The sequence below is a fragment of the Glycine max genome, chromosome 13 (genome assembly GCF_000004515.6).
Source record: "Glycine max cultivar Williams 82 chromosome 13, Glycine_max_v4.0, whole genome shotgun sequence".
Classification (NCBI taxonomy): domain Eukaryota; kingdom Viridiplantae; phylum Streptophyta; class Magnoliopsida; order Fabales; family Fabaceae; genus Glycine; species Glycine max.
In genome coordinates, this window is record NC_038249.2 from 25,725,188 (window position 1) to 25,746,412 (window position 21,225).

The following is a 21,225-nucleotide window of genomic DNA, read 5'->3' on the forward strand; positions in this document are numbered from 1 at the left end:
ACTAGAAGTCAAAAAACAGATGTGCAGGAAACAACAGTCTTATGCCTCATGCTGTTTTGAGGGGGAAAATAAAGGCTCTGACTGATTCATTGTATCAATAATTGGGTTTAGAGTTTGGACTATATATGCTTTGTTGCTTGTGGAAAAATGCTTCTTTTTTTTCTTCTTTTCTTAAAGTTTGGTTCTTTGTGATTTTGACTCTTGATCTACACCAATATACTAATGTAAAATATGTTTACTAATGATATATTGGTTGTTTTAGTATGCCTATATTGATATATTTGGGTATATTTTGAAATGGTGATATTTTATCGTTGTTTGGATTAAAATTAGAGAATTTTTACGGAGCTCCTGTTAATTTAGAGGTATTGATATTGTTGATTTTTTTAACTAATAGGAATCGAGTTGTATTATTATATTATTATTTTAAATTTAATGATAATTAAAAAAACTTTAATTTTTTTTCAAAAAATTGTTACCAAAAGATTAATTTAAAGAAAAAAATAAGGATATGTCAATTAGCATAATAAGAACCAACACGATATGACAACAAATCAATAAAATTATTAAAAAATCACAATTTTAAAATTTTGAATTTCATTCTTATCTTTTTTTAAGTCTTTGCATTTTAGGAATTTTAGGTATCTTATATAATTCTCTTAAGTTTTTTTTCTATTGAGAGTTTAATTCTTAATATTTTTTATATTTATTACTTAATTAAAATGTTAAAATTATGCAAAAAAAAATTGACAAAACACTAAAAGATAACAAAAAGTATATAAAATACCTAAAGAGAAAATATATACTTTTTGTATATAAAAATTATATATAATTGACAAAGCACAAAATTGGCATATATAACTTAAGAGAATTATATAAAATACCTAAAATTTGTAAAATGCAAAGACTTAAAAAAAAATAAGAATGGAATTCAAGATTTTAAAATTGTGAATTTTTTAATCACTTTCTTGATTTGTGGTCTTATGGTGTTGCTTGTTATTATGCTAAATTGGCATATTCTTTTTTTGCCTTAAATTAATCTTTTGTTAACAATTTCTTTTTAAAAATTAAAGTTTCTTTTTTCAAATTATCATTAAATTTTAAAATAACAATATAATAATAAAACTTAATTCCTATTAGTTGAAAAAAATCAACTGTATCAATATCCCAAATTAACGAAAGCACGATAAAAATTCTCTTAAAATTAAGTATCAAGCTTACATTTGCCATAAAACTTAAGAAGAAAAATGGGACTTTGGTCCTATCATGAGGATCTCGTGGCTCTTGAGAAAGGAGAATAAGACCCCAAAAAATCATTTTCTTAAGTGACTAAATGAGTTAGAACACTTAAATCAAGTGACTAGGAAAATTGGTAGGAGTTTTAACGTAAAAGATTGCTTAAAGATTTGGTTTTTTTGTAAAAAAAAATGGCAAATAAAATTTTGCAGACCTTAATACGGTGAGATAAAATATTTGAAAGTGATTATAAATTATTTTTTATAAACTTAGTGCCTAAAAAAATACTAGACTTAGGAAAAAAAATGTGGAATATGAAGAAGTGATTCTAAACTAGTTTCGAAGTCTAAAATTCATGAGTTAAAAGGGAAATTGAAATTTTGTGATTAATAATTTAAAATACTAGTTTACTTAACATAATTTATTTAAGTCCTAATTCTTATTTTTATTTTTCCAATAAAGCAATGATATTTTTATTTTTCCAATAATTCTTATTTCTTTTTTACCTCTCTTTTATTGTCACATCATATCAATTGTTATACTTATATTCTTTTTCTCTCACTAGGTATAAAATAGCATTTGGATGTCTAACTGTATTTATGCAGGATGATAAGAATTTTAACCAAAAAGAAGAAAAGGAAGGAAAAGATTTCCTTATTTAGTTTGATTAAAGAGAAGGAATTAATAGACAGAAAAGGGTATCCTTCTGGTTAGCAAGGGAAGGGGAGAAAGGGTCTCGATCCCTTTCTTCCATTTTAATAAACACCTTTCAAAAAGAACATCGTGCTTTTTGTTCTTCCTTAATTTTTCTCTTCGTTCTCATTTAATTTCATCATGAGTATTACTTTGTGGTCCACAACAAGGGAAGTTCGTCAAGCAATTGTAAGAGCCAATAATATGAGTTTAATTTGAGACAGAGAGTGACCCAGAGCCTGCTAAGATGATGAATGAGTGTACTGTGTAACCTAAGCTCTAAAGCTTCCTAAGTCCGTTCCACATGCCAAGGGCCAACTATGAACTATCCCAGTTGTAACATCCACGCACGTATCAAAATGAATTCAAGTACGGCTGAATGCTCCGCCACAGAATTATATCACTCCAAGTTAATAATCTCGAATTTTGGGTCAACCCAAGCATAAAAAGTAATGAATCACACAAGCATTATCATGATCACGTACAGTATATATAAATGTCGTATTCACATGAATATAAAAGCATCGTCAACCCTAAAAGTTAATTTTGGTTGTTAAGTTTAAATTAAAAAATTGTCACATAAAATTTGAGAACATTTACTAACTTTTAATCTAATAATAAAACTAAACTTATAAAACTCAAGTTGAATTCTTTATTTATTTTTAGTGAGTTCATTCTATCTTTTCACCCACTCAAAAACCTTCATTTTAATTTAAAAATTATTTTTTAATAATTAATTAAACGCCTTGCTTCAGATTGTTTGTCTATAAGAAGTTCATAAGAATTCGTGTATATATGATAGTATGTTTAAGTTAATTAACTTTAACAAAAGAATTAACATAAACAACTCAATTAGAGTTTCTGTTATCTGATTAGTCATCAATAAATTTATATATACTAAAAAGAGAGAATTTCTCAACAATCACAGAGAAAATAAGTTATATACTAATAAATAGTATAAAAGTTTGAACCATCATTCAATTATAAATCTCCACACATGATAAGTTTATTAATCTTTATAATAAACTTTTACAAAATCATTTTAAGGATAATTTGCAATTAATTAATAGTGTGAAAGTGTTTTACACTTACCTCGTTAAACTCAAAATCAAAATCCATAAGTTTTGAAAGATACCATAAAATTTTTATAATATATAACAGAAAAGATTTATGATACAGCTTGTTTTTTGATTAAAATATCAACCATACAGCAATCGCTATATAACTTTTGAATTTATCACTAATATCTATGATGAAGTACATCTACAGACTATTAATATATATATATTGCAACAGAAATTGCAAGTTCCTGGTTTGGAGAGAGAGACTGTGTGCAAGTGTTTTTTGGGTTTACCTAAGTGGTGATCAGTTTGACCACAGAGTCAAATCCACAGTGGTTTCCCCACCAACCCAATTGAACCCTCTTTCCAATGCCGGCGGTGTGATAATCAACGCTTCGGCCATGCTGTTCAGCAACTCCGGCATGTTAAACACCTCCTCTTCATCCCAAAAGAACCTTTCAGAACCTCCTTCTTTTGACGAAAACTCCGAAGAGTCTTCGTCCAAAGAGAAGCTTCCAGAACCTGATCCTTCTAAGGAACCCTCCCTTTGGAGTTGTTGAGACTCTGCACAAGAAAAATGCTTCTCCGCCGCCTGCGTCGCCGCAAACTGAATGGCCCTAACGGAACACGTCCGCGAGTTGAGGCGCGGCAACGAGGTGGCGGCGTGCGGGAAGTTTAAGGAAGCATTGTCGCCCTTGAAAGCCAAGGCGGCAACATCGTACGCTATAGCAGCCATGTCGGGGTGCGTGAATGTTCCGAGCCACACGCGCGCGTTTTTGTTGTTAGGTTGTCGCAGCTCGCACACCCACTTCCCGTTCCTCTGCCTCACCCCCTTGTAGACCGGGTGACGCGTCTCGTGGAACTTCTTCCTCCCAGCCCTCCGTTTCTGCATTTCGTCCCGTCTTGTTTTCCTTCTAATGTACTTAGCGTGCTATCAAACACAGATGGGTATAAATACTACTCGAGTTCCATAATTCTGAAATTTCATCTAGTCATTGATGTGACAAAGATAGTCAATAGATTACTGATCGAATCCGTGATATATTATCAACGGCCGTGTAAGCCACTAGATGACTGAGACAATTGCATTAGATTTTCAATTTTTTAGAATTTTAATATTTTTATATATTTTTTTAAAAAATATTTGTTATTAATTTTAATTATTAAATGATAAATTAAGTTATAGTATAATATATTATTTGGTATTATTTTTATTAATAAGACCACAAATATTAAATATAGATGTAAGTATTATTATAAATAATCTAAGTATATTTTTCTTATTTATTTAAAAAAATTAAGCAAATTATTTTATATCTATTTTGCATTCTACCTCTTTTCTCTCTATAAATATATTCATTTTGTATCCTATCTCTTTTTTTCTTGATTTTTGGATCTAACAAATGATCCTTGTAAATGATTTTGAAGTTAAAAAAATTAGAAAATTAATATAAAAATTAATATTTTATATAATATATTAAGTCTTTTTAAAATTTTTGTAAAAAATAAATTCCTTTAACATTTTCACCTTAGATCCAGAATGTTTATACATGATCGTGTATATTACATATAAGCATATAATTAATATTATTTGAGTAAGAAATATTTATTCATTTTCTAAAATTTATAATAACGAGACATCAAAAAAATATCGTAAAGATTTTTTTTTTTGTAAAACTGGTCGGATGGGACCGATTCAACTGAGACGGGTTTAATTAGGTCATCTTGGATCAAGTGATCCCGACTCAATCAAATCATCAAGTTTCGATTAGATCGGTTCGATGGATCAGACCCAATCCAATTTTACAAATATACTCGTGAAAAATGAATCGAATATCAAACCAAAGATCCCTAGCAGAACTAGAAATTTTACAACTGTTGTGAGGGATTAGGCTCAAGTTTTAGTACGTGGAAGAGTGTTTTGATGAGGGTGGGTTTTATATGGTGAGAAAAAAAGAAAAAAAAAAAAAGTGGGGATCGTGAGGGGACTTGTGTGGCATGTTGCGACACCACGATGTGGCGCGGTTGGCACGGAACGTGACATAGCTACAGCGACTTATGGTGGCACCAGGATGGTGTGAGAAGCGTGCTTAAATTGTTTGGACCAGAATATTTTATGATGTTCGTGTCTCACTGCGAAGTTTGATTCACAAACCCACGTGGAGGAAAAGAAGAAGAATAGAAAAATATTCCAATATAAAAAGTTTATTTGAAGTCGTTGTTATAGGCAAAAAGTGATCGTTTCGTAAAAACCGTTTCATATTAGGGATTAGTAGTTACGATGATAATCTTTAAGTAATTGCTAAGTTGTTAGGAGACTCATAAAGTATTGTCATTATTGTTCATTATTTATAAAGGATTGGTGAACGAAGTGAGACTTGAACTTGGAGTTACACGTGTCGATTATAAAAATAGCTAAAAAGAGACGTAAAGTGTGAAGGGTTGACATGGGTAATGACGCAAAGACCCACGAACGGGAGGGTCACTTAAATATACTATCACTTACATTGTTCTAAAATTTAATTTAATTGTTTAGAAAGAAGATAAATTTGTCATCTCTATTTTTATTGAGTTAGAGTTGCTGTGTGAAATGTTATTATTTTATATTAAAATTACTTAAAATATTTATTTATATAAAAAAATTAAGATCATGTTATAAATTTTCATGCTAGAGTATATTATAAAAATAATAGTGTTTTTTATTGATTGTATAATAACTTAGGAATACCCTTATATTTTATTTTAATAAAGTGCTTTTATTTGTAAATAAGTTATTTTTATTACAAATATATTTAACTTTTTATTTCGATAGATTTTTAACAATATATTTTTATATAATAAAATATGTAATTTAGCATATTTTAAATTTCTTATTTAATTATAACGTGCTACCGTACAAGGAATATTTATAATATTTTAACAAAACAGCATAATATAATATGTCATAATTGATGTCATGGGGAAAGCAAAGTAAGACTACTTTGCCACGACTGATACTGACACGTGCTATTTTCTAAAGATTCGAATTATCTATCAGACCTGTTCTTTTTTCCATTTTTTGAAGACTGGGGCTCATATGTTCCCTATTTACAATTGTTGTTGTAACGGGAATACGATTTCCACAACATACGGTTGTAATTGTTACTTATTTTTTAGTTTTGTGATTGAAATTAGGCTGATTGATTCATTTAGGTCATTTTTTTTTTCAAATGAGTTTGTAACAAAATTATTTATTAGTACGAGTGTGTTTTGACTATAGACCGAGTAAATCAAAAGTTTGACGATGTGACATACCACATAAGTGTCCTACAATTTGAAGTTACAATTTATGATTATTAGTTTAATCACTTTTTTTGTGTGTCATGATAGTGACCACCTCATATGGTCTAAAGTTATAATTGGTGATTGCTACCTAATTACTTGAACTAAAGCTGCAATTCATGATTGCTGCTTTCTATAACATTGTTTTTTTAATATTTAAATATGTTAACAAATATATATATATATATATATATATATATATATATATATATATATATATATATATATATATCATCTTATTCTTTCTATTTTTAAAAGTTTTATAAGATATTTATGTTTTTATAATTTGAATAAAAGTATATTTTTTTTATTTTTACACGTTGTATGTAATATTTATATTTGTCCGCATAAGTATTTTTTAAAATTATTGTATATTATATTTTTTTGTTGCTTGTAATTTTCTTATGTGTTCCTATTTTTATATTTTTATATTTCACATGCATACTTTAAAAGAAATTACAAATCATAAATTTACAAAAAATCACATCATAACATATTTACCACATAGAGACCATTTTAAAAACTATTTATCAAACAGGATTTCTTTTCAAACTATTTGTAAAGGGGGTCTGTTTTTGTAGGGGTGCCGCCCGAAGCAATGGTGAGATAACAGTGCCGTCATCACCAATGGCGAGAAGCTGGCTAACGTGGCGTGCATGCATGGATGCCGCCATCACCAATGGCGAGACAGTTGATGTGGAGGGGGTCTCGCTGCTGCCATTGGCGAGACACCTTCAGGCCAACTGGAATAGGGTTGCAGTGTTCTGATGGAGTAGGGTTGCAGGGGCTAGGGTTGCAGCTGAAAATGCAGGAGTAGCAGTGCTTTTGACTATTGATTATTTACTTTTTCTCCTATAAAAAAAAATGCTCCATCAACATTAACTTACACTTCTCCTCCCCAAGTTCATGAACTTCTCCTTTCCCCTCCCGTGTGCTGCCCTTTCTTCTTCAATTTTCGTGTTTGCCATTTCTCCTCCATAATTCTTGGTAAGTATTTTTCGAATTAAATAATATTTATGTATTCTGTTCTTAATATTATAAAAAGATTAGGTTAGTTAGTATAAAAATATTATTTGGTTGTCGTATATATTCTGAGATATTATATATATATATATATATATATATATATATGTGTGTGTGTGTGTGTGTGTGTGTGTGTGTGTGTGTGTGTGTGTGTGTGTGTGTGTGTGTGTGTGTGTGTGTGTGTGTGTGTGTGTGTGTGTGTATGTATGATACTTTAGTTAGGCACACTTAATATTAACTTATATAATATTAGGCACAAGTTACTATTAGCTTTAGGCATATATACGTAAATTATAGGCACACGTAAATTTTTAGCTTTTGTAATGTTAGGCACTTCACACACGTAAATTTGTCTTTTTAATATTATAATTTTGTATGTTATATATAGATAGTACAATTTTAAATAAATGAGTTGATATGTTAATATTATTTGATTTAGTTATTTTTAGTTTGAATGTTATTAAGATATATATATATATATATATATATATGATAGGGTAGTGTTAGTTTTAGTTTGTAGGTTAATATTATTTATTTTAGGTAATTTACGTTATTAAATATATGGTACATTGTACATTATTATTATTTTTGTATATATATTTTTTAAATTATTTTTTACATTTTAATATTTGTTTGTATTTTAATTTATATGTTTGTCTTCACATGTATTTTAATTTATCTGCAGAATATATTTAAAATTGATTATTTGTATAATATATTTTGTTGTTGAAATATATAAATTCAAATGTATATATTGTGTTATTTATTACAAATTTATTTATATATATTTAATAACGTTTTTATAAATGTGTCTTGTTTTATTTATATTATGTAAAAATAATGTATAAATTATTTTGTGAATTTATTGTATTATAGTTTATTTTGCAGTATCTATGACATCTTCGTCGTCATGTCCATCAAATATTAAAATTAAGTCTGGCCCAATCGATGGTGACGTATTATGGATGCAAGCTTAGAACATGTTTGGAATGGGGAAGAAGACCGGAAATTACACATCAGACGAGTTGTCCCCACTTATCAAGGGGAAGAAGAAATACTAGAGAAAATTATTCCTTTCCTTCGACAATCTGATTTTTACTGGATTATGAAGATGAGATACTTAAAAAATAAATGTCTAATTAATCAGTGCTTTGATAGAAAGATGGAGGCCGGAAACACATACGTTTCACACAATGTTGCGGATGGCGGTTCATGGCGGAAAGTCAAAAATGCGCCATAAAAATATGGTGGATGGCGTAGCGAAAAACGGCGGATGTCATGGCAGACAAAAAAAAAACAAATATATAAACTCATTGAAATTGAAAAAAACAAAGGATTGCATTCAAATAAACTAAAAAAGTTTCATGAGTTCATACTTCATACAATAATCACGTACCAACACTAAATAAACTCATTAAAGAGTTCAAATAAACTCAACCATTTAAAAGAGGACTGAACAGAAAAAAAAAATGTGGTGTCAAATACGGAAAAAAAAATGAGACTGTTAAAAGTAAAAAGGGGTGTCAAATAGCAAAAGGAAAAAAAAAGCTGCAGACAGAAAACAGGGGTGTCAAACAACAAAAATAAAACTAAGAAAACCTACAACTTCTTCTTCACGACAGCTTCGTCTTCTCTGCGTGAACTTCTCGCTGCAGGCCGCCGTTCGTGACAGGTGCGTCGCTGCCGGAGCTCGTCGCCGCCGTTCGTGCCGATGCGTCGCTGCCGGAGGTCATCGCGGCTGCGTGCACGTGCGGCTGCATGCGCGTGTGGGGTGCGGGAGGGACGCGGCTGGTGCAGGGGAGGCTCGCGGTTGGGTTCTCTCTTAGATGGAATGTTGTTCTGAATCACAGAGCTGTGCTGGAGGGTCTTTTTGCTGGATGAATAACCGGGTAGGGTTGGGTCGGGTCAGCCCAACTCCTACCGCGGACAAAAAGCAAAAAAAAAACTCCATTTTCCGCCACCCCGCCATAACCGCCACGACCGCCATGGCTATGGCGGCCGCCATGGCGCCGCCATCCCAAACCCGCCACGCCACCGCTATTCGGTGGCATTTTTTCGAAAAACCGCCATGAAAATCCGCCATGGCGCTGTCATGGCCGCCATTTAACAACACTGGTTTCACATGAGATGCGGAGAGTGTACTATCATTCTTCAAGATATCTCTGTATTGTTAGGTCTACGTGTGGATGGTTTACCATTAATTGGTCCAACAAATCTTAATTGGGCTGATTTATGTGAGGAATTGTTGGGAGTCAGACCACAAGAAGGTGAAATTAAAGGTAGTATGGTTAAATTAAGTCGGTTGGCTCACCATTTTGCACAAATAAATAACCATGAAGATGAAGAACAAGTACGAAGGTTTACCCGTGCATGGATACTAAGATTCATTGGAGGTGTCTTGTTTGTTGACAAAAGCAGTAACAAAGTTTTCCTAAGGTACCTTCAATTTTTACTTGACTTTAGAGACTGTAGCACATATGCATGGGGACCTGCCGTACTTGTTTTTGTATACAGAAAGATGTGTAGTGTCACCGATTATAAAACTAAATCAATCGGAAGGTGCATCTTAATACATATGTGGGCATGTGAACGATGTATAAGTTTGGCTCCAAAGAGGACTCCCTCCCCTAGTAGAAAATAAACCATTCGGGCACATGTTAGTCATTTTTTAAAGCGTCTTTCATTTCAAAAGAATAAATGGTTTTAGGGTATATTAAATTTTAATCTTTGTAGGTGGCTGCGACGTGGAAATCAACATATCAGCAATGATGATGTGAGAGTTTTTCGTCGCAAGTTGGACATTATGAAACGTCATGAGGTAAGAACATGGTATTGTATTTCTAAAATAAAAAATAATATGTGTTATTTTAATAAAATGCTGACAACTATGTTGTTATATGCAGTTTGTGTGGGAGCCTTACACAGCAACTGTTATGTCATTGTTGCCTCCCATTTGTGTAGTCAGAAGTGTCGTGTGGTTTACGGTGGTGCTACTAATTTGTTTCCAAGTTATTGAGTGACACCAACCGGATAGAGTATTGAGACAATTTGGACTGCAGCAACCAATTCCAGGGTCTCATTCGCAACCCTTGAATATTCATGGCATAACACTGAAAGGCAAACATGACAAAAATTGGAGGCAATTGTTTGCCCCAATGATTGATCAGTGGAACAATCGTCATGCTTTTAGGGTCGATGCTTATCCCCGACAAGAGGGCCTATTGAGCTTTAACTCAGACTACATGCTCTGGTATAGGCGAAAAACAAAGATGTTTGTTGACCCACAAAATGCAAACACAGTTACATTGGTATTTTTTTGTTTTTTGAATATTTAACTTTAAATGTTTTTTTTAATGATGGCCATTAATTTTCTAACCCTAATAATTGCAGGCTGAATTTTTGGAGACATAACAATACATGGTGTCTCCTCAAGGGAGGAATACATGGAAAGTTGATGATCTCGTGCCTTATATGGAGAAAATAATGATTTTATCCGAAGAGCAAGAGAGAATCACTGAGCTTGCATCACATGGTCTAGCGCGTCAATTTCCAGCACAAGAGTTTCACATTCTTCAGTCAAGTGTTGAAACTCAGGACATAGGCAGACGAAGGGAGGCCGTTGAAGCGGAAGAATATTCCCAGCAAATGGCGGAGCGTGGCCATGGAATGTATTACACGCCACAAATATTTGCTCAGTATCCTTTTGAAGGTCATCACATTGATACTTCTGCAAGCGAACATTCGTTCGGTGGTGTTGCGGAAACACATCCTAATTTTTCATGGCCGACTATAACCCCTTCACAGCAATGTCATGGCCCAATTCCAACACCTAATACCCCATTAGGTACACAATGGAATGTACCGGGACCAATACCTAATGTGGGTGACTTATTAGGTGTTGATTTGTGTCACGAATTTTCTGCTAAGGCTGACCAAGTAGAAGCGGGGAGACATCGGGGCAGAAGAAATCCTGATCGCCAAGCACAAAGATGGGATCGACCATGTGGCACTTCCTCACGTCATCAGGGACATCATAGTGAATGATTTTATTGTCTCTGTTTAAATATGTTGTTGTATATTTCTCATTTGAATTTGACACTTAATCTATCGTATGCAATTTATTAAGGCTTACTAATAGATATAGTTTATGTCGCGCATCAAACTATAATAATAAATAAAGTTAAAAAAAAAACTAAGGTAGACAAAAGAAAATAACTAATGTTGCTAACTAACGATGAACACCAATGCCATATGTGCACTAAGGTAGACAAAAGAAAATAACTAATGTCACTCAACCTGGATTGATCCACTCCATTTATTTCAACTTCTAAATGTAATTTTATTTCATTAGATACATATGAGTCTAGAGTTTTTCCACCTTCCTGTTTGCTCAGGGGTTACGGATTAGGGCTTATGGGTTAGGGTTTTGGGCTTATGGGTTATTGGTTAGGGCTTAGAACAATGGTTTAGGGTTAGGGGTAGTTGAATGGTTTAGGGTTTATGCTATATTCTCTAGGGTTTAGGGATTATTGTTTAGGGTTTAGGGTTTATTCTGTAGGGTTTAGTCCTTGTTCCAGATAGTCCATAATGACTAAGTCCATAGTTTGTCATTGTAGATAGTTGTCCTTTAGTATTAATTTGAATACCCTTAACTACAACATTGTAGATAGTTCTCCTTTAGTATCAATTTCAAAAATAAGTAATGTATAAATTTTCTGACAAAAGTACACATTCAAAAATAACTAACTGACGATTTCATTGAACACCACAAAGTAAATACATTGAACAGAACCTCAACCAATACAAGTCACTCATCTAACATACATAAATCAATTAAATGAATTACTCCCACGGTCAGATTGCATTGGACATCGGCGCCTATTGTGCCCTTCAGCTCCACATCTACTACATTTTTGTCGGTGGTTAGATGGTTCGAGCCAATCCATCTCATTTCTAATCCTTGTTGATTTTGGCCGACTTTTCGCACGAATTGTAGTTGGGTCAGGGATAAGTGTCCATGCATCATCAGAAGGAGGAATTGTCGCTTCATTCCCAAGAGGCCACCATTGTTCGGAGTATGCTTTTAAGATGTGCTCATTTGTGTAAACAATATCTATATATTGGTAGTAGTTCATGCTCACGTAACCACAAGCTGCAATAATGTGTGAACATGGATAGTGAAGCACAAAATACATTCTGCATTGACAATAATAGATATGTATATGGTCATGTGTAAAATCACTTCACAGTGAGATCCAATAAAATTACTAAGGGCAAAGCTATTCCACTGTTTAGCCAAGGCTTTCCAAATGAAAGAGTCAGTAACTTTGACAGCAAGAGAATAATTGGAGATTCCATTTCTAGCATATTTTTCTTTCAAAACTTGAGCACATAAATTGTCATCACACTTTCTCAGGGCCCAACCTAGTGTCATAAGACACGCTTGATTCATGTCTTCCAAATTAAGCATGGCTAGCCCTCCTTGGTCCTTTGGCTTCATCAAAGTATCCCAGTTAACTGCGTGAACTTTACTTCTATTATTAATCTCACCCCAAATAAAAGAGCTTCGCAATCTCTAAATTTCTTAAAGCACATTCTTAGGTATAATAGGTAAACTCAACATTAAATAAATGGGGAAGGATTGGATGACAGGTTGGGACAAAGTAATTATTCTGCCGGCTAGAGATAAATGTTGATATTTAAAACCGGACAATCTTTCATTGACTTTGTCCAACAAGTGTTTGAGATCATGTCTTCTAGGATATCTTCCAATAAGAGGGATTTCAAATATCTTCCCAAATTCTTTCTTCTTTGAGAATGTTGGTGAAAATGGTGGTCCACCCCTACCACTATGAACTCTTACCACATCTTTATTCACATCATGAGAGCCATCATCTACCTTTGCTAGTCCATCTTCCACACTTCCTCAATTGCCTTCTCAAAATGAATGCCTAGCTAGTAACTACTAGCCAACAGCAATTTGAACATGGGACATCTAATGACAATCATGTGGTCATAATGTGTACAATCACCTCTCAACTATAGTACACCTCATCACTTAATAAATGAGAGTGAACCTTAAGGACTGATTTTGCTGACACAAAATTAATAAGGACTTAAAATTGGAAAAATAAAATAATTAAATAGACTAAAAAACGAATTTTGAAATTGTTGAGAAACAAAAAACTTAATTACCCAATATCAATAGATATGGAATGAAGGTAATATAAAATTTGTATAAGTAATTAATTCATTAGTTATTTGCAATGATAGTTTTGAATTGTGTTTAAGCCACGATTAGATACGTTGTTTTTAGGACAATAAGACATTTTTTCGCCAAACTTGACAAGTCTTGTTCCAATTGACAGTAAGACATTTGCAATGATAATGGGCCTGCGTAATTGTTGAATTGGGAATTGTTTCAGCAGTTTATTGGGCAAGTGAACAGGTTATTTAATTTAATGGGTTTGTTCAAAAACGTATAATATTTACGAAGGTACTTTCTATTTAGATTCCCCATTTTTGCTAAGTACACCATATACATCCTTTTTGCCTCTTAATTATTCATTATACCTATTTTTTCCTTAAAGGAGTACACACCCCTTGGAACCCATTTTCCTTTCCAAAATAACATATACCTATTTTAGAAATGTATTTCTAGAGTTGTGATACATAATTTTGGAAATACATTTCCAGAATAGTATATGTTATTCCAAAAAAAACATTTTTGATAATCGTTGATGCTATAAGTGCTTATCTTTCACCCTCAAATTTATTAGTCTTCACCCCTTGGAACCCATTTTCCTTTCCAAAATAACATATACCTATTTTAGAAATGTATTTCTAGAGTTGTGATACATAATTTTGGAAATACATTTCCAGAATAGTATATGTTATTCCAAAAAAAACATTTTTGATAATCGTTGATGCTATAAGTGCTTATCTTTCACCCTCAAATTTATTAGTCTTGTCTTATTTTCATGATCTCATTAGCGTTATTTAAACTCTATCTAAAATCTTTTTTTCATTTTATCTTTACTATTTTTTAAACCCTAATTTTGAACCTCATCTTCATTATATAATATTTTTTTATATTACATCCAACATTGTGCATTTTTCCTTCAGATGGGATTCAAAATTAGGATTTAAAGAACAATAAAAATAAGATATTAGATACGATTTAAAGAACAGTGATGATAAAATGAAAATAAGACTAAAAAATATGAGAGTGTAAGATAAACATTTATAATATCAATAAAATTAAATGATATTTTATTACTATCGAAAATGTCTTTTCAAAATAACATATACTTATTTTGTAAATGTATTTCCAAAATTATGTATTTTAGTTCTAGAAATACATTTTCAGAATAGGTATATGTTATTCCGGAAAGGAAAAGGGGTTCCCAAGAGTGTACTCCTTTAAGGAAAAAGGATATAATGGGTAATTAAGATGTAAAAAGGGGTTATTTGGGGTGTACATAGCAAATAGGTAGGATGTAAATAGTAAGTGGCTTTACGAATTGATACTTGCTTCTTTCACAGATTGGGTTGGGCTATTAAGCCCCTTTTTATACAAACATCAAGACCCAGAACAACGAATGAAATATTTGATTACTGAAGAGAAAATGAGAGCAAAGCTTGAAATGATTTGTTCATACATTTTTTAGTATTTTTTTTTTTTTGAGAAATCAAACACTTTTTAAGAAGTAAATTTTTTGAAGTAATAAAATTACTTTTCAAAAATTAATGTGCTCAAAATAAAGAATACTGTGTTAAATATTATGTCAAATATATTGTAAACATATATCTTAAGAAAGATTAAAAACACGAAAGCACGTTAATTACCACCTGAGAAGAAAAGGTGGGTTGGAAATGAATGGAAGATTTCTTAATAATTGCGAAACACGTCCTTATGTTTATCTAGAATTTTGGATAAATTAATTCAAGGTGTATTTAGGAGTGAATAAAGACCCTTTTTTGTGGGTTCTCAAAAGTAGATACTACTATCAAACACAAACTAATTACAAGAATATTTATTCAATAAAAAAGTAAACGGTTCTTAAATATAGTATGCCACGTCAATTTGCTCCAAGGATGAATTTCTCAAGGACGAGTTTTTATGTGTAAGAACTGCCTAAACATCTTCCTTTTTAGATGCTATATGCAGTAATAACTCTCACAACAGACACCCCACCCCCCCACACACACAAACATTAATTTATATTATCACATACTTTCCTATAAATCTTTTTTACAAATCTTACTATTTTATATAAAAGTATTAAATTAAAAATATTTATTTAATATCTTGTAAATATAAAATGCATGGAAATACTTGCTAGAAAGTAAGAAAAATAGTAGAAAGATATTATATAAAAAATGATATTAGAGTAATTATAAATCTTATATTATCTTTCTACTTCATTTATACTTTTTGGCTACAATTCCTACATGTATAGGGTAAGTAATGAATATACTTTGTATTTTTAATACATTAACTATTTTTTATTTAATAGTTTCTTTATAAGATCATAGGAGAATTTAAAAGAGAATTTGTTAAGAAGATAGAAGTATAGCATTCCTACGGAAAAGCTTAGTGATCCGGAGGACAACGTGAATAACACACTTTGGAAAAGGAAAAAGAAAAATCACAAACCAAGAAAGCAATGTTGGTTCGTTGATAAGTTGCTTATCAATTACTACATGAATGGACCTTGGAAAACAAAATAACAGAAGAAAAGCAGAGGGGATCGGTGTGATTAGTCGTTGTCAAATTGTTCCTTTCTTGACAAGGTCCTCTAACTACATCATTCTTTCTAGTCTTGTGTACACAATACAATTTTTTCTCTTACCCCACTTTACACTCTACATGTTAATTTAGAAAATCTCAAAAAGAAATACTAATTTTGAGCCAATCTACAAAATTTATGAAAATTGTTCTGTCAGTCATAAAATCTCACATCATTTAAGAATCAAGTAATGAGTCGTTTATAAATATCTTCCTATCTTAACCCACTAAGACATCTTTTACTAAGGACAAAATTATAACGATCGACTAAATTCTTAAACAGACAATCCAATGAGTCTTACTTTTTGTTTAATTCTTACTAGCTAGTTTCTAAGTGTCTTATGAATCTCGACCGATAGTAGAGATTATCACGGGGGTGTTACTAACACATTAGTAATCCTCCTAAACATGAATATTAACAAGTAACACGTGCAATCAAACGTGTTTTCTTTTATCATCTGTTAAGGTGGTTGGTAAAGATAAATATGAATGATATATAGATACCAATGCTAATTACAAATGTGGATACATTAAATAGAACATAGCATTATAACAACGCCCGGGGGATCAATGACTGCAAAAATTATAGTATTTTGTAACTAATAAAGGTGATTTACAGCATTCCCTGGCACCTACATACACGAGTCATGTACATATGTAACATATCCCCCCCTCAAGTTCTCCCTCCTCCAACCCAAATTATCCTTTTGGGTCTCATTTTATCTAACTAGCCTATTTAAATAAGGTGCAAGTTAGACTGTACTCTTCTAATTAAAAGAATAAAGATAATAAATAACTCATACTAAATTCTTCAGCTGCATCAAAATTTGCCCACATTAACACACTAGTTCCTCTGAAAGCTCCTCCACTAGAAAGCAAAAGATAGCAAGTTCAAGTTCCACAGCTAGCTCACTTGTGTGCTCAGCATTTTTCTTCCACCTGCATTGCTCTCTAGAGAAGTCCTCTTCTATCATCATATCAATAGTGTTGGACTCCACTTCTTTCCACAATTCTAGCCTCCTAAGAACCCTTCTTATCACCATGTCTGAAGAATTATTAACTTCCCTCTCTTCCTCCTTGATGAGATCATAGACCAGCCTCTTGAGGTCTTCTGGAGTTTGCTGTTGTGTGTCTTCAACACTTGAATGGCAGAGGATTTCAAACATTAATTCTCCTCTCAGAGCATTTTCTTTGCATGCTGTTTCGCTGTCGCCGTCTTCACAATCATCGTCCTCTTCAGTAAATGTTTTGTACTCGCGGTCTTGATCCAGCATTCTCTTCTCAAGTTCTACCGGATCTAACTCGGCAAGTTTCTCGAATCTACGAAGTCTGTTTAGTAGATGCTGCTTAGTTCCTGAAAATTTAACACGAAGGAAAAGAAAATAAATATAAGCATCTTCGTTCAGTTATTTTTGTAAAATTGCTTAGACATTCATTGCAGACAGATCAGATTTCAGCAAATTCTTTCTTGTGCAGAACTCAGCATGGATAACATCAATAAGTACATGATGCATAGAAGTTTTAGCAGCTATTTGAAGCATAGGAGATTTACTAGGCCTAAATTTGGTTTGGAAGCACTAATACTAAATAAACAAAAACCTTTCATGACATTTTTACACATTAGATAAAATGCTGGATGATATGAAAGGGGAAAAGTTGAAAAAAAAAAAAAGAGAAAGAACAAAGGAGACACTTTTTTAAAGTGTAAAAAAAAGTGATGCCATGAGTGTCACATGGTTTGCACCACCTTCACCAAATTAAACATGATTAAACTTGAAAATGTTAGAATGTTCAAACCTTATGCAGCACATTGAATGGAAGTATCAAAATTAAGACAGACTCCTGACAAAAAATTTGTGGGTCATGTTGAAATTTATAGCTCTGAACAAAGAGTAGTCCAATTTCACATTCAATGCGAAATGCATGTTGGATGATGAGCTATTGCAATCTTCCAATGGAACCCACCAAAGATAGGTGGCATTAGCACAAAACATCTCAGCAATATAGCCCCCTTATGGTATTTTGTAACAGACAATCAACTTTGAAGAAGCGTGTACGATGGCATGTTGATGGAAGATGACCACACAACATAAAATGCTACAAAATAAAATAAACTATTTTTAAACTATGACATACTTTGTACATTGGCATAGCTACAGTCCAAATCAAAACCATCCCCTTCATGGTCATCATCATGCCCATCATCATCGTCATCGAAGGGTGGGTCTAAAACAGATACTGGACTGCACTGTTCCTTATCTTCCTCTTCTTCCCCTGATTGGAATTTGTTGACGCCATCAGCACCATTAATTTTTTTGTCCTATAAAAAAAATTCACAACCACCATAGTTAGAATATTGTCCTAATTGGGGTAGTTAAGACAAGTCCCTAATCATTCTTATAATGCCCATGGATTTAGACTCTACACTTGCTTCATAATTGGGTGGTTGTTGTTGTTGACTTTTTTTTTTTTTTGGTTTTGGTTACTTCCCACACGAATTAATTAATGTGAACAAAAAATACAAAGGAGAAACTATTTTTCTAGAAATCGAATGTCGGGGTCCAATAATTCCAATAGAACAAACAAAAACACGATTGTCTTGTTTTTTTTTTTTAAAAAAAAGGAATTCATTTACCGAATAACCCCAAAAAGTAAAATTGTAATAGAAGGGAAATCGAGAAGATTGCGTGGCAGACACCTGAACGAAAAAAACAAGTGACAAAATCCACGAATCCAATTAAACCACTGAATTTAAATTGACCTACGTGACCCTCTCATAGAGAGATCTTTAACATATTAGGGGAAAATGGCGGGGTAAAATTGTCATTGTAAATAAAGTTCCGGCAAAATTTGCAGACCCGAATCAAGATCCTATTTGCCGACAAAAAAGAATACACCACGCGACGATCACGGTTAACTCACGAGCTTAACTCGGGTGCTCCAACTCACCAGAGTCAAACCAGCGAGTTGAATCCAGTGGCAATAAAAACCAGCTGAATTCCTACAAATTAAAATGTACTGAATTCTTACAATTTATCATTAGTAATTGTAAAATGTAAATTAAATGTACAAGAACATGTTCACATTTAATCACATAATGAGATAGCAGATGGTCCAAGTGACGAGATAAAACTCTCTGACAATTTATCTCAAAATAATTTTTTTGTCATTCGTTAAAATTTATTGATTCTACAGTATACAAAATGTACTTACAATATGTAAATTATTAGCGAAATTCGTTAAATTTAATAAATATTCATAATTTTTTAAACTTTAGTTTATTCGATAATAAAAAATTATTTTAAAAAATATATATTATTAATATAAAATAATCATCTCACAGATCATATTAATACTAATTTTTATTAATTAATAGTATAAAAATAATAGATTAATAATAATTATTAAAATTTTAAAATTATAAAGTTGACTTCACGGAGTAAAATCTTTCGCTAATATTAACAAAATTAAACAGTAACATTTATAAGAAGAAGAAGAAATCATTAAACTCTACTCTTATTGTGAAAGTTATTGCGGTAAATTAAAATGAAGTAATAAATAAAAATATTATTCTTATTATTTATTGCTATCATTATGGGAAAGGGCAAACCTCAGTTTTGCGGCGACATGGAGACGCAGCCGGCGAAGAAAAATCCGGGGTGTGGCGGCCGGAGTAGCCGGGGCTGCGTTGGAGGGAGAAACGGAACGGGCTTTCACAGAAGAAGCCGTGATCATCATCGTCGTCAAAACAAGCAGAATCCGTAACATGTTTGCGTTTGTTGAGAAACTCAATCTCTTCAGCAACAGAGTCATCAAATGAGTGGCCACTACTAGAAGATTCCAAGTCCAACGATTTATCCTCGTTGCTCTCCGACCACACAGCACTGCTTGGCCTTCCGTTGCAGGAACAACTGAACCCGACCTCACAGGATCCCACCACAACAACATCGTCGTCGCTGTCTTTAACCTTAACAAGAACACCCTCTAATGTTTCCCTCTTTCGGTTGGTTAGTTTCTTGAAGAGCGAGCCGAAGATGCCCAAGGCGCTGTTTGGTTTGGGCTTCTTCGGTTTCGCGTTTTTGTTGTGGATTCTGAGGGCGGCTTCGAGGAGGAGCGACGCGGTTTTGGCGTTGGAGGGTCTGAGGAGGGGAGAAGTACTATTCTTTGGAGACAATAAGAGTGGGGATTTTGTGGCGTTTTGTAGGGAAGTGAGGAAGCATTTGTTAAGTGGGAAGTTTGAGTTTTTCTTTTTCAGTTGTTGTTGTAAAGGGCTGTTTGGGGAAGGTCTTTTGAGCTGCCTGCGACGCTCCCAAATGTAGTGTTTCAGAAGGAAGGGTTCTTGATCCTCTTTAAGGAGCTCCCGCAAGTGCTTCTCCGCCATCGTGAAGTAGATTGAAGAAGAGGTTTCAGCTTTCAACTTTGTGAAGTGCTTTTTTGGGTACAGTACAAATATAAGAGAGAGAGAGAGAGAGAGAGAGAAGGAACGAGGAAGTTTGGTGATTCAAATCTAGAGGGGTTGGAAGAACGAGGTGAGAGGGTGAGTGAATGAAGTATGAACTGGTGATGAGCGAGTTATTATTAAATAATAATGGAATGGGGGATATACTATTCAGAATTTCATACGTGCACTTTTTTCTTTTAAGAGAGAAAAGAAAAATATTTTGTGAAATGATAAAAAAAAAAGAAAAAAGAAAAATGGCTGCAAATGCAAAATGGTTGGTGTGTGGTGTCCTGGTCTGAGACTCACACTCTAGGAGGAGGCTTCCTGTCGTCGCTACACGTCTAACGGGGAACCCTTTCACAGCAGCACACTCTTACACATTGACGTTAAATATATTAGGATTAGGGTTAGACTATTATTATTTTAATATATTTATTTACAATTTTTTGGGGGGTTTAAATGTCTGAAAGCGTAATTCATTATCAGTCAGGTATGTGAAAATGTTAAAATTTCAAAAAGATGCTTATAAATATAATTTCTTTGACGTTTTAATCTTGCAGTTAAAATACTTTCGTTAATATGCACCTACATATATGTTATTTGTCTACTTAGTAATTGACGATGAATGCAACCTGACAATCTTATGCCTTATGCATAGG

The 21,225-nt window shown here is 32.8% G+C and overlaps 2 protein-coding genes across 2 annotated transcripts; both read right to left on the reverse strand.

Annotated features, from left to right (window-relative positions):
• Positions 1-3,149: 3,149 nt before the first annotated feature.
• LOC100778541 (dehydration-responsive element-binding protein 1D) lies at positions 3,150-3,953 on the reverse strand. The gene has a single exon (XM_006594135.4). The coding sequence runs from the start codon at positions 3,880-3,882 to the stop codon at positions 3,295-3,297; it is 588 nt and encodes a 195-aa protein (XP_006594198.1). The 5' UTR covers positions 3,883-3,953; the 3' UTR covers positions 3,150-3,294.
• A 12,743-nt stretch (positions 3,954-16,696) lies between these two features.
• On the reverse strand, positions 16,697-20,925 carry LOC100782984 (uncharacterized). The gene is made up of 3 exons (XM_006594136.4): positions 19,736-20,925; positions 18,262-18,445; positions 16,697-17,479 (listed from the first exon to the last, which is right to left on the reverse strand). The coding sequence occupies exons 1-3, from the start codon at positions 20,504-20,506 to the stop codon at positions 16,962-16,964; spliced, it is 1,473 nt and encodes a 490-aa protein (XP_006594199.1). The 5' UTR covers positions 20,507-20,925; the 3' UTR covers positions 16,697-16,961.
• Between the last annotated feature and the right edge of the window lie 300 nt (positions 20,926-21,225).

Bases quoted from the DNA above. Each gene is read 5' to 3' on its own strand.
- LOC100782984 (XM_006594136.4), bottom strand. From the start codon at position 20,506: ATGGCGGAGAAGCACTTGCGGGAGCTCCTTAAAGAGGATCAAGAACCC. The intron at 18,446-19,735 runs GTTTGCCCTTTC...TTTTTTTTATAG, and splicing joins CATGTCGCCGCAAAACTGAG to GACAAAAAAATTAATGGTGC. The intron at 17,480-18,261 runs GTATGTCATAGT...TTAAATTTTCAG, and splicing joins TAGCTATGCCAATGTACAAA to GAACTAAGCAGCATCTACTA.
- LOC100778541 (XM_006594135.4), bottom strand. From the start codon at position 3,882: ATGCAGAAACGGAGGGCTGGGAGGAAGAAGTTCCACGAGACGCGTCAC.